Consider the following 13,001-nt stretch of genomic DNA (forward strand, 5'->3'; position numbering starts at 1 on the left):
GACACTATGTATCGCTTCACAGTTCTCAACGGGTTTCCAGATGCAGTAGCAATTCATTGTCAGCACTTTTCCATAGTGCTGGTGCTGACAGCGACCTTTTTCTAAAGTAGATTTTCACTGCCAGCGATTCGAAGAGAAATAAAAAATAAAAGGCAAATGGTTCCAAGAGAAAATGAGAGCACAAAAACACTGGAGTAAACTTGAACAATTAATGAACACGTAAAATGGAAAAGCAATCAGTAGATCCATGAGACACTGCACGGGTAAAGGAACGTCATAGAGTACATATTGAAAATATGACTAGAAACTCAGCGACACGAAATACTATGATCACGATGCAATGTTCGTAAGCGATTGATCCATTCGATATGTAATCCTAGGGGAAAATGCATGCTGCATTTCACCACAGGGTTAAGAGCAATAGGTTTGACACATGCACCACGGTATACATTCCCTACCTACTGGACGACGTACATTCCGAACGATTGCATGCATAACATAATGAGTTATGTAGGACGGTGCGGTATGTACTGCGAAAATGCATTTAGCTATGCTAAAAGGATAATGAGGATGAATGATTAATCTTTGTTGACTATCCTTTCAGGAGAGGATTACATTAATGGTTTTGGTTGGCTTATTAAAAATGTGATCAACTATCATTTGGGCAGGAGCACCTATTTTGGGCACCCAGTACTATAACTCAGTTAATTTCAAACCATTTGACCTGAATTTTTGCACATGGCTAGATACTGTGTTTATCTGATTGTTTCTCAAAAAATCAAGTCAGTCGGTTCAAAATTGACCGAGTTACAGCAGCAAGTGCCCTAAATAGGTGCTCCTGCCCAAATGGTCCCAGACCCTACTCCGTTAAAGTATACTAACTTATTGGGTTTCTCATCATCCAGAATCTCAGAATCCACTGAATCATCATTTCCCAGCGAAATTTCACACTAAACAAACATATTTTGTTTACCTGTTCTGCATCCGACGCCCCTGTCATGAACTCAACCGAACTTGTGTATGCCAGCCGCTGTGAAGTCGTGTGCGAAATTCGACTGTAATGATAATGAATTTTGGCCAAGTCTAAATGGGTGCAAATGTCGCAATACTTTCAGTCCTGATAACCCATGGTGGTGCAGAGGGCCGGAAAGTATAGTTTCAATGAGTTGCAAACTGAATTTTTTAACACAAGCTGGATAAAACCTGATCAAATCGAGTTTTGTAACGAGTTAGGCAAGTTCTTCCTGGGAATTCTCCAAAAAGTTTTTCTGCAATTCCATGAGGAGATCATCAGAATTTAATTCTGAAATTCTTCAAAGAGTTCCTATTGGCATTCTTTCAGGAAATTCTTCTGGGATGGTGCACTGAAGATTGCAAGGGCAAAAATTCCAAGTACTTCTAGAAATTCCTCCACGAGTTACTTATGGGGGTTCCTGCAATAGTTTCTTCTGCGATTGTTGCAAGATTTCTTTTCGAGATTCTTGCCGGCGTTTCTTGTGGAATTCATCCATTAATTCGTTCTTGATTTCCTCCAAAGGCTTCTGCTAGTTTTGTCCCAGAATCGTTTTTTTTTTTAATACAAAATTTCAAGATTTTTTTCTGTGAATCCTCCAGAACTTTCTTATGCGAATCCTTCAAAAGTACTTTTTAGGAATTACCTGAGTACCATCAGGATATCCTCCAGAAGTGAGCTCCTTCTAAAAATTTCGAGGAGTTCCTGCTGGGAATCTCCCAGAACATCTTTCAGGAAATCCTCCTGAAGTTGCTTTTCAAAATCTTAAAGAAATTTCTTCTGAAGATCCTCCAGAATCCTTTTGGGAACCAGGAGCTCTTTGTATGAATTCTCCAGAAATTGCTTCTAGAACACCTCCAAGAGTTCCTTGAAAATTCCGTACATTGCATTTCTGGATTGAGGGAATTCCCAGATGAATTGTAGTCTAAGCTGTTGTAAGAATTCCTAAAGAAACTTTTGAAAAAATTTCTGGAGAAGAGAAAGGAATCCATAAAAAATATGGTGGGACCCAAACGCATTCGCAAAGAAAGTCCCAGAAGGATTTCATGTTGAAATACTCTAAAGGTGTTTCTGGAGAAATCTCCAGACGGAATTCCTGGAGTAATCTCCATCTCCAGAGGATTTTTTTTAGGAATCCTCAGGCAGGACTTCTTGGAGGAATTACCAGAAAAAAACTTCGGAAGGAATGCCCATAAGAACTTCTTTTATTTAGGAATCTCCAGCTGGAGTTTATGATGTTGTGATCGGGAGACTCCAGGAAAGAGAACTAAATTCAATACGTTTGAACTACTTGGGATCTGATTGAACTTGTTTTTTTGCTAACATGTAGTGGGTTGTTGCGGCTCATAATAACGCGATCCATGGTAGACGCGATGCTCTATTGCCTAGTACGCCAATATCCTATCTCAATCGGCCAATCCTAGACATCCAGATGTACCGCATCCAACGGCGGTTTGGTGAACAAACCCGTCATCGGTTTTCATATGACCATACGTGATGCTTTACCGCTACTTTTAATGTTGGTAACGGTCCAGGAACCCAACGGGGAAACAAATCGGGGATTGTAGACAGTGTATTAGTGGATGCTGTCACACTATTGGAAATGATCATATAAAGTTCTTCTTTCAGGTCTCAGTGCGTCCATTTCACATGGAGGTAGAATACTAGCTGCACACTATCCGCGAGAATCGGCCTGACGGTGGCGAGTCTGATAACCGCACCGGTCTTGTCATGTGTTTAATCGTATTGCCGGATGCATCATCCTGCTGTCCAAACATCCATTTCAATTTCAGAGGCTTCACTCTCTTCTGATAGTTCGAAATTGGACAGACCTTGATATCTTCCACCTGCAAATGATTTACGATTCTTGGTTGGCTTTATCGACGACAACAACAATGGCCTGATGGCCCCTTTCCCCCTCTTGCAGCCGAATAAAAGGAGCTTGTTCAGATCCGGTCGAACACCGAACCACATCTCAACAGGAGTAACACCAGAGGGCAGGGTTCGGTTGAACCTCTCCATTGAACACCATTCTGTTGGCGAGTGTACGCTACCGTCATTTCACCGTCAGATCAAAGAGAAACATCAGAATGAATACGCTCTAAGGGCCGGCTAGCCCTACGTTGTGCTCCTATGAACGGTTCGCGAAATTGCTTGGCTTGTACACATGCGTCGTCACAGAAATCGATCTTATATGCCTTTTTTTCCATAGCTTTCAGCATTTTTTAACGGGCCATGGTCTCCAATCCGCGTTGGCCGATATTTTTGAGTCGACGATGCCATAAGTTGCCGATTGCTACCTCGCAGTGATTCGCCTTTGCTTCCTTCAACGACCGCACAAGCTCGTACAGAGGTCACCTCGGTTGCCAACAATTTGTCGCTTTTTTTCAAGACTTCCATAGAACAGAACATGAATACCTGCATCGGCCATCTCCCTAACGCATATGAGGTTCGCACGAGCTACAGAACGTAAAGTACTTTCTTGCTCACAGCATTGATTTCGCTGATCTATTCCGCAAGCATGGTTTCTCCTTCTTTAGCAACCTTGATCTTCCATTCATTTCACTAGCCGACAAACATTTTCTTCATAATAGTTCCATAGTTTACTTATATTCTATTTAATGAAAATATCCATATGATTTCACAACTCCTTCAAGGATTTCTCCATGAACATATTCAGCGGTTCCTACCAGTAATCGTCTCGTGATTCCTCCGCATAATTCTTTAGGCATTTCTCTCAGGATTTCTTCTGACATTCTTCCTGAGATTTCTTGAAGTATTTGTCAATAGAGGTTTTTCCAGGAATTGCTTCCTGGAATTCCTCCTGGGGTTTCTTCAAGGATTTCTTGTAAGATTCGTTCAGGGATTTATCAAGAATTCTACCGAAGATTTATCTAATTGATTGATTCCTCCTAAAATTGCTTCATTGTTTTTCCCGGGTTTTCTCCCTGTATTTCTTTAGATATTTCTGTTGTGTTTCCGAGAACCCGGGAAAACCAATGAGGCAATCTTAGGAGGAATCAATTTCATGTCAAAGTCTTTCAAAGAATTCTTGTAAAAATCTGGAACTCTGCAGAATTGTGGAAAAATCCCTGAACGAATCTCAGGAGGAATCCTTGAAGATATCCCAGGAGGAATCCCGGGAGCAATGGTAGGGTTTCCTCCCGGGATTTTTTCAGGGGTTCTTCCAGATATTTTTCCATCATGGATTCCTTCAGGATTTTTTCACGGATTGCTTCAGGAATTTCTCCTGAATCTTTTCCAGGGTTTCTCTCATTGATGCTTCCAAGATTGTTTCAGGGATTCTTCCTTTCAGAGATTTCTCCGGTGATTCACTCAGGAATCTCGCCAGTAATTACATCAAGGATTTTTTCATCGATTCTTCCGGAATTCCTTCTCTCCCATGACTTTGTTTCGGATTTCTTCCGGGATTTCCTCAAACATTCCTCCAGTATTTGAGTGTAGAATTAGCTTGAAGTTAAAATACACACAATTATTTATTTATAAAAAAAAAGCTCCATTATTTACTCTTTCTATGGTTCTTCCAGGGATCCTTCCCAGGATTTCGTCAGGAAAACCCCCCATCTCATTGGTTCTCCCAGAATTGAGTTTTTTTCCGGTGATTCATTCTAATATTGCCCCTAGGTTCCGAGTCATTTGGCCGAATCCCGTTTGGCCTAATGCCATTCGGCCGAATGGGTCATTTGGTCAAACGCCGTCGAACTCCAAGATATCATTGAAGCAATTTCTGGAAAAGAAATGTCTTGAAGGAATATCTAAAGGAATGTGAAAAAAACATTGGGAATATCCTTAAAATGTCCCGAAGAATTTCCAAAAGAAAATTCTTTTGAGAAAATTTTAAAGGAGTTCTGAATTTCTGATTCGAATCCGTGAATCATTTTCTAAAAAAATCCACGAGGTATTTTTGAGAAAGTTGTCCATAAAAGAGTTATCCAAAAATCTTTCGATTTTTTTTTTTTTTTTCAAAGTTATCCTTTGAGAAGTTTGTAAACAAATCTCTGGAGAAAAATCTGGCCATATTTATAAAGAAATTATTAGTCGAATTCATATTGAATTCCATGGGAGATTTTCTGAAAGCATTCCTGCAGAAAATTCCAGAATGGATCTCACGATTTTTTAAAAGAGTCCTTGAAGGAATTTCCAAGGAATCCCAGGAAGATTTCCTGAGAAAAAATCAGATTTTCAAAAAAAAACTTCCTGGAGCAATCCCTAGTGGAATTCCCGGAGAAATTGAAGGTTGCTGTGCAAAATTCTGGTGAAATCCTGGCAAGAATTTCCAGAGTAACCCCAGTACAAGTTTTTGAAGAAAGTTTTGAAACATTTTCTGAAAAACTCTGGAATAGTTTCTGAAGGCATCGTTGAAAGTTTTATCAAAGGAATCTCTTAAGATTTTCCTGAATGAATCTCTGAACAAATTTTTGAAAGAATCCCTGGAGGAATTTCTGCTCAAATGGATAATTTGTTGGAAACAGAAATTAAGGAATTTCAGAACTAAATCATGCAAGATGCTTTGAAAGAATTCTTTGTGGAATTTTTAGAATAGGTTCCGCAAAAGAATTATTCTTTGTGACACTTCTGGAGGAACACATGGAAGATTTTCTGAAATAATTTGTAACCTGTAGGCGAATTCCGACGCCCTTTTTCTTCGAAGAAAAGAAAACTTTCTTGCTGGTAAGCAATGGAAGAAAATTTCTTCTCTTCGAAGAAATTGTGCGCCGGAATTCGGCCACTGATGACTTAATTTGGGAAGTTTTCTTTGGAGACCGTCGTAGTAAAGTGAAAAATCCCTTGAGGAATTTCAGAAGGGATTCCTGGAGGAGTTTGTGAAGCAATTCGTAAAGGAATTCCAGGGAAAATCCTCGGCGACATGTTCAAATCCCTGAATAAATTTCTGAACATTTTGAACTGCCGGGACATTTATGCAAATAACGTTAATGATAAATAAGTTAAGTGAATGAACCATACATATTTTTGAAGACAAAAGATTTCGATCGTAACTAACTAGCGAGATACTGGTTTATTCGTTATTTAGCGAGAATTACTAATACTAAAAACTCCGAGCCTCCGAAAACTCAGTTTTCATGCAGTTTTGGTACATTTTGGAAGACAAATTAAATAAAAAGTAATAAAAAAAACTATTGCTTCGATTTTATGTAAAATGATTTTTGTAGACATTTCGAAAATTGAAATGTCCACTGAATCGAGGTATTTGTAAAGATTATATTGGCAGCTAGAATGTCAAAAAGTTTCTTTGAATTATTTTGATTATAATTCGGTCAAACGGTATTTGGCCAAACGACAATCGACTAAACAGCGTTCGGTCAAATGGCCGGACACCTTGCCCGAGTAGCCCTAGAATTTCTCCGGGGATTTTTATCAGAAATTGAATTCCTCCAGATAACACCTTTCCAGGATTTCAGTCAGGTTTATTCTAAGTACGAAAGAAGAGGAGTCTTCAATAGTCTAACGGGCTATATTTCTGCAGCATTGCTGGCGAGATTCATAGCATGATCTATGACGGAACACTGCAACAAAACTGCCGAAAATATGCAAGTTCCCCTATATCGGATATCAGTCGAAATACGAAATATCATCTGCAGAATCGAAGCAAGATTCTAGACGTAGTTCATCAAAATTTTTGCTTGAAAATGCATATTTCATGGTTGATAGGTAATTGATTGGCGTTTAATGCCTCTAGAGATCAATGTGGGCAATGGTTAGGTACTTGATGGATTCCTTTCAAAACCGTTGAATGCACGAGTATACAGAATGTTATGATATTATTGACGTAATGGCAAAATCAGCAAAGAAAAGTTGTTAAAGTATCCATGTATCCTGATTCCTGAAGGAAAACTCCGAATTCCTGAAAGAATTTATGATTTATTGATCTGAGTTGACGTTTGAGAAACATTTATATTTGAGGAGCAAATCTTGTGCCCTAGTAGTACTCAAGTCCTACATGAGTTGGTGTAACTTTTACATGATTCAATTTAGACACATGAAATGGAACAGCACCGATTTTTTATTTTATTCTTTTGTAACTGAATTACCAATTTTGATGAAGAATAGTTACTGTTTGTTATGAAGTGTAGTGTAGTGGTGCGATTAACATGATCACAGAACTTATTCGACAATCAGAAAGGGCTAGACAGTAAACGACAAAACATGGAGCCAAAATGAAGTACACGTAATATCGAAAATAATGTGCAGAAAAAGTAAAAACTTACCAACAAAAACATAAAAGAAATACAAAAGCTACCCAATGTTCATGCCGATCGAAAAACATACATTGTTCGGAAATGTTTCCATCAGGATCTAGAACAGTCTAGCAGAATAAAATATGCAAAACTAAAACCAAACAACGCTTCAAGCTTAGAAGCAACAGAAAGCCGACAGAAAGAACTTCTCAAGCGCATCGAGTTCTGCAACTTTTCGATTTCCATTTTTCTGGTACCACCGAGAACAAGATGGAACGACACTTGACGGGCAACATGAGATGAGAGGGTAACGACAAAGTGGTACTTTGATTTTTCGTACAACATAGCGATGGGAAAGAACGAAAAAAAAACTGCGAAAAGTTAACGAAATTGGAAGAAAAATTACTGCAAAATGGGAAACGAAGCGAGGGGGTTTTCTTCTCCTCCACAACAGCAACGACGCGGTTCTAGTGCGCGTTTTCCCTCGAGATGGGATGGGGGGAGCAGAAATTGGAATTTCAATGAGAGCAAGCAAGAAGGAGTGATAATTCAAAAATTGCTTTAATTAATTAGAGACTGTTGCAGACGGTTGACGGTGCTCTGTTGCAACCGTTCGAGAGGGACTTTGAGACGAGTTTTAAAGTGGATCGCGGATAAGCGAAAACGCGAGACGACATGACTTTATAAAGACCGTTATTATAAATCTGGGGAAGGGGGTTCACTAGAAAGAACGGGAACTGGAAAAGCAGGGAGCTGCATTACCTCTTGGTTTCCACTATCCTGGCAAGCAATAAAGTATGGGTAAGACGTACACCAAGAAAATGGTTAAATTCATGAAGTTTATTTGAGAAATTTTCGATTGTGTTGAACTGGGAATTGTCGAGCGAATGATGAAGGATGTACATGATCTAGTTGGGTTAAGTGGCGAAAATCTTCAAAAACAAAACAAAAACTCAAAAAATAAAAATCGTCTAAAGAACTAAAAATCTTGCAATGTTGTTAAGAGTATTCAAAAACTATTCGCTACAGACGAGGACTACTGTAGTATATCAACCCTTTTATTCACTTAACATTTGAGCTGAAGCAATGAACGTTTAGAGTAGGCAGCTCATTCATTGAACGAAGTTGATTTGACTCCGCTAGAAACGCACTAAACACTTGATTATTATTATAACAACAACACAAAAAAAAAATGAGACAAAAGTCAAAGATTCTAAAAATCAACTAATTCCCTACACATGTCACTAGATAGAAATATCAATGCTCAAATGTCTAAAAAGTGAAAGACTACTCCCATAATAGGGCAAAAATCTAAGGACTAGATATAAGTTTCACGGTCGCAAAAATAGGTCACTAAAAAGAAAAACTAATTCTCAAATGAGAGCGTTTCACAGCTTTCGAATTATATTTTTGGTAAAATTTCAAAAAAAAACTAGGATGTAGGTCTAAAATGAATTCAGTTCTTGTATCATAAAACTGGGCTAGAGAATATCACTTCTTGTTTCTCATTAATTGGTGATTATCTCATGAATCATTGGAGCCATACCTATTATTATTATTATTATTTTTTGAAAAATCACAATGTGATACTCCCTAGACCCGACACTGTAGTAGATGGCTCAACATATGAGTGCCGAAATAACCAAAGTCGACCGACATACACTCCCGTTCAAAAGTTTGGGGTCACCCCCTCAAAAACATGTCATTTTTTTAGGCCCATATCTCCGCCAACTCGTCCGATTTCAAAACTCTAGGTTTCATTCAAAAGATATTAAGTCAAAGAAACTTTGAACATGATTTAAAAGAAACTTTTTCAAAAAAATGTTGTATGTAAGCTTAACCCAAAGTTGCCAAGTTTTCTAAAAAATGAATATAAACTTACGGCAGTGTCGCTGGAAATTGGGTCGACCAAGTTTTAAGACGAGCGCGGTAATATGACCCATTTTCTATTAGCTTTCAACTGCTTTTTACAGAACTTAGCTAAAAAATCTAGAAAAAAAGTTATTAAGTAAATTAATCCTTGATGTCATCGATCGAAAGTTTGGGGTCACCCCTCAAAATGCTGTATCGGCCAAAAGTTTGGGGTCACTATCGTAAAACATGGAAAAGTGATTTGTTGATATCTTTGTCATCTTTCATTTAATTTTAATTCTTCTTGGCTTATTTGAAACAAAATGAATGATACTTACTGCATAGACATTGAACCACTCATATTTGTTGAAATTTACATACTAAAACTTAACGTAAAGTTGCCTCATTTTTTGAAGCGTGGTAAAATGTGCTAACTTTACATAACATTTTTATATACAAAAATCGTTAAATACGTTAAGTTGAAGACATCAAACGTAAATTTAGTTAATTATCTTTGAAATGAGCCAAAAATAATCAAAATTGAACTATAGATGACGAAAATATCACCAAATCACTTTTCCATGTTTTACGAAAGTGACCCCAAACTTTTGGCCAATACATCATATTGAGGGGTGACCCCAAACTTTTGGTCGATGACATCAAGGATTAATTTACTTAATATCTTTTTTTTCTAGATTTTTTAGCTATGTTCTGTAAAAAGCAGTTGAAAGATAATAGAAAATGGGTCATTTTACCGCTCTCATCTTAAAATTTGGTCGACCCAACTTCCAGCGACACTGCCGTAAGTTTATATTCATTTTTTAGAAAATTTGGCAACTTTGGGTTAAGCTTACATACAAAATTTTTTGAAAAAGTTTCTTTTAAATCATGTTCAAAGTTTCTTTGACTTATTATCTTTTGAATGAAACCTAGGGTTTTGAAATCGGACGCAAATTGGCGGAGATATGGGCCTAAAAAAATGACATGTTTTTGAGGGGGTGACCCCAAACTTTTGAACGGGAGTGTATGTACCTACCAAACTAAAACTCGTTTAGAGGGGTTGAAATGGAAAAATAATAAACTCACCGGAAACAGGCGAAACAGATTAGAGAGACTTACCTTTTTGAAGTGATTCAGCGTGTCCTGGCTCTTCTCGCACATTTCCGTGATGAGGGTGACGCCGGCGATTAGGATACCTGGGGAAAGGGGAAGCAAAGGGAGCAGAAAATGGGTATTAGATGGAAACATGACATGTAACCGAAAACTCATACATTTCAGGAGTGGTACATTTAGGTTGACAACTCGCGATAAACTGCGGTTTGAGAAAATAGGAACATAATAAAAAGCTTGTCTTAGTCATTACTTAGGTATCTTGACGCAATGCAATACAACTCCATGTGCAATGACGGAATTAAGTACTTCGGATGCAATAAGCATGTACAGGGGATGGCCAAAATGTTTGGGATAGGCAACTTTTTTTTTTTTAAAAAAAAGGTCAACAAGCTATAACTTTTCATAGAGCGCATCAAAAAATCTCAAATTTTGACTGTTTGTCAACCTACTATATGTGCATCATTGGTACAAATTTGGGCTCGATTGATTAATATTTCGCAAAGTTGGAACCGTTCGGGTAAAACACTATTTTTTAGACAACTCATTTTTGAGCTGTCATATCTCGGAAACCAGTAAACCGAATTGAATGAAATTTTGAACGTACTCTAACAATATGTAAATGCTTCACAAACTATTAAAACATAGGTACTTTTTAAACTTTGAAAAAAGTTATCATAGATTGACACTTTTTGGATTTTTCTCGAAAAAATGTAATTTTTTTACATCAATGTCAATAAATTTTAGTGTTGATATCCAAAGATTTTCCACTTCTGTTCTCAAGTTATCTCTAATCAGATATACAGTGAAACTTCCATGAGTCGATATTGAAGGGACCATCGACTCAAGGAAATATCGAGTAGTGGAACAAAAATCCTTTGGGAAGCTTTTTGGGGGACCATCATAGTAACCCAGAAATTATTTTTCAGTATGGAAAAAATTACCTCCATGAGTCGATATCGAGTCAAGGAACATCGACTCATGGAGGTTCGACTGTATTAGAGCCTATTTAGATTGAAGGAAGAACACATTTAGTAATTTTTGTGTGGTATTGTAAATTTGACTTATTTTCCTCTATATGGGTAAAAATTTCAACCCGGTATAACTTAATTCGTCGTGGGAAAATATTATATTTTATAATGTCGTATTAAGTATCAATATATCGTTGATAAACGTTAAAAAATTCATTCAATTCGGTTCACTGGTTTCCGAGATATGACAGTTCAAAAATTAGTTGTCTAAAAAATAGTGTTTTACCCGAACGGTTCTAATTTCGCGAAAAATGTATCAATCGAGCCCAAATTTGTACCAATGATGCACATATAATAGGTTGACAAACAGTCAAAATTTGAGATTTTTTGATGCACTCTATGAAAAGTTACAGCAAGTTGAATTTTTTTGTGGGAGAAAAAAAGTTGCCTATCCCAAACATTTTGGCCATCCCCTGTACTTCGTTTTCGACGCGTTCACCGTGAGTCCGACCTTTGCTGCTTCACATTTCAGGCGAGTGGACGTTCTGCCACCGCTACAAATGTTCTAACAATAATGTCCATTTCATCCGTAAAACAGAGAAATTGGCCGGATTTAGTGAAAATCGTACCACGGCTGTTGAACCCAGCTCGTCACCTAACACTGAGTCAACCATCTTGTCGTAGTCCCCGGCGAGATTCGAACGAACTAGACAGATCGCCCGAAACCATTACGCAGTTTCTTACGCCGTCCATCGTCGCTTTGATCAATCTATTATGAACTTCCGTTCCGATGCCGTTCTCGTGCATGATTTTCCAGAGCTCTTTGCGGTCGATACTGTTGTACGCTGCCTTGAAGTCGATAAACAGGTGGTGCGCTGGGACATGGTATTCGCGGAATTTTTGGAGGATTTGCCTCACGGTGAAGATTTGATCCGTTGTCGAGCTGCCGTCAACGAAGCCGGCTCGATAACTTCCTACAAACTTTGGGTGAAAAACGACGGAAGATGATCTGGAATATCACTTTGTAGGCGGTATTCAGAATTGTGATCGCTCGTAAGTTCGCGCACTCTAACTTGTCACCTTTCTTGTAGATGGGGCAAATGACCCCTTCCTTCCACTCCTCTGGTAGCTAGTAGGTCTCCCAGATCCAGACTATTAGCCGGTGCAGGCAGCTGTACAACTTTTACGGACCTATCTTGATGAGTTCAGCTGACTTATTGTTTTTGAGCTGCTGGATAGCTTCCTTAACTCCACGTTCGTCAGTCAAGATGCTCCCGTCCTTATCGCTGCACAGTGAATCAAAATTCAACCATCGCGCAACAATAATGACAATGTCGCAACCTGTATTTGTTGCGACAAACAAACCCATGCGACATAAGTTTGTCCCAACTTGAAAATAATGGGATTAACATCGTACACCACGAGTTTAGAGATTTTTAAGCCTTGCATTGCGATTTTCGAACGGTAACTTCGAGTCGGTAAACACTGCATTCTGGTGAAGCTCTATCATCAAACAGTTTCGACTTTGGGTTAGCAATAATTGATTATTCCCAAGTTGAAAAGTACGCAACAAATTCAGCTTCCGTTTTGTCTGCAACAAAAAATTTCGAGATCATGTCATTATCTGTTACCACACTCAGCGAAGTAAACTACCGAAATTCATCAAAATACCTTATGAAATTTAGCCATAACTGTAAAGTATGGATGCCATAAGAATACCTTATAGAAATTGAACATGCTTATCATGACCTAATTACATAAGATAAACTTATGGAAAGAGCAGAAAAATCACAAAATGATGCAGACTGGAATCGATCCATGAACGTCGAGATCACTGAG

At 38.2% G+C, this 13,001-nt stretch overlaps 1 protein-coding gene across 9 annotated transcripts in view; it reads right to left on the bottom strand.

Moving 5' to 3' along the window:
• The window catches only part of LOC109416800 (AP-1 complex subunit gamma-1), a 93,841-nt gene that overhangs the window by 22,648 nt on the left and 58,192 nt on the right, over positions 1-13,001 (bottom strand). For 6 of the 9 annotated variants that reach the window (XM_062849376.1, XM_029864187.2, XM_029864185.2 and 3 more), the window contains 2 exons: positions 10,201-10,277; positions 7,993-8,010 (listed from right to left, as the gene is read on the bottom strand). In XM_062849376.1, the coding sequence (XP_062705360.1) occupies positions 7,993-8,010; positions 10,201-10,277 (95 nt within the window). The remainder of the gene's footprint in view (positions 1-7,992; positions 8,011-10,200; positions 10,278-13,001) is intronic. The other 3 variants (XM_062849377.1, XM_029864188.2, XM_029864190.2) reach the window with 1 other exon arrangement.

The sequence above is a fragment of the Aedes albopictus genome, chromosome 2 (assembly GCF_035046485.1).
Source record: "Aedes albopictus strain Foshan chromosome 2, AalbF5, whole genome shotgun sequence".
NCBI lineage: Eukaryota > Metazoa > Arthropoda > Insecta > Diptera > Culicidae > Aedes > Aedes albopictus.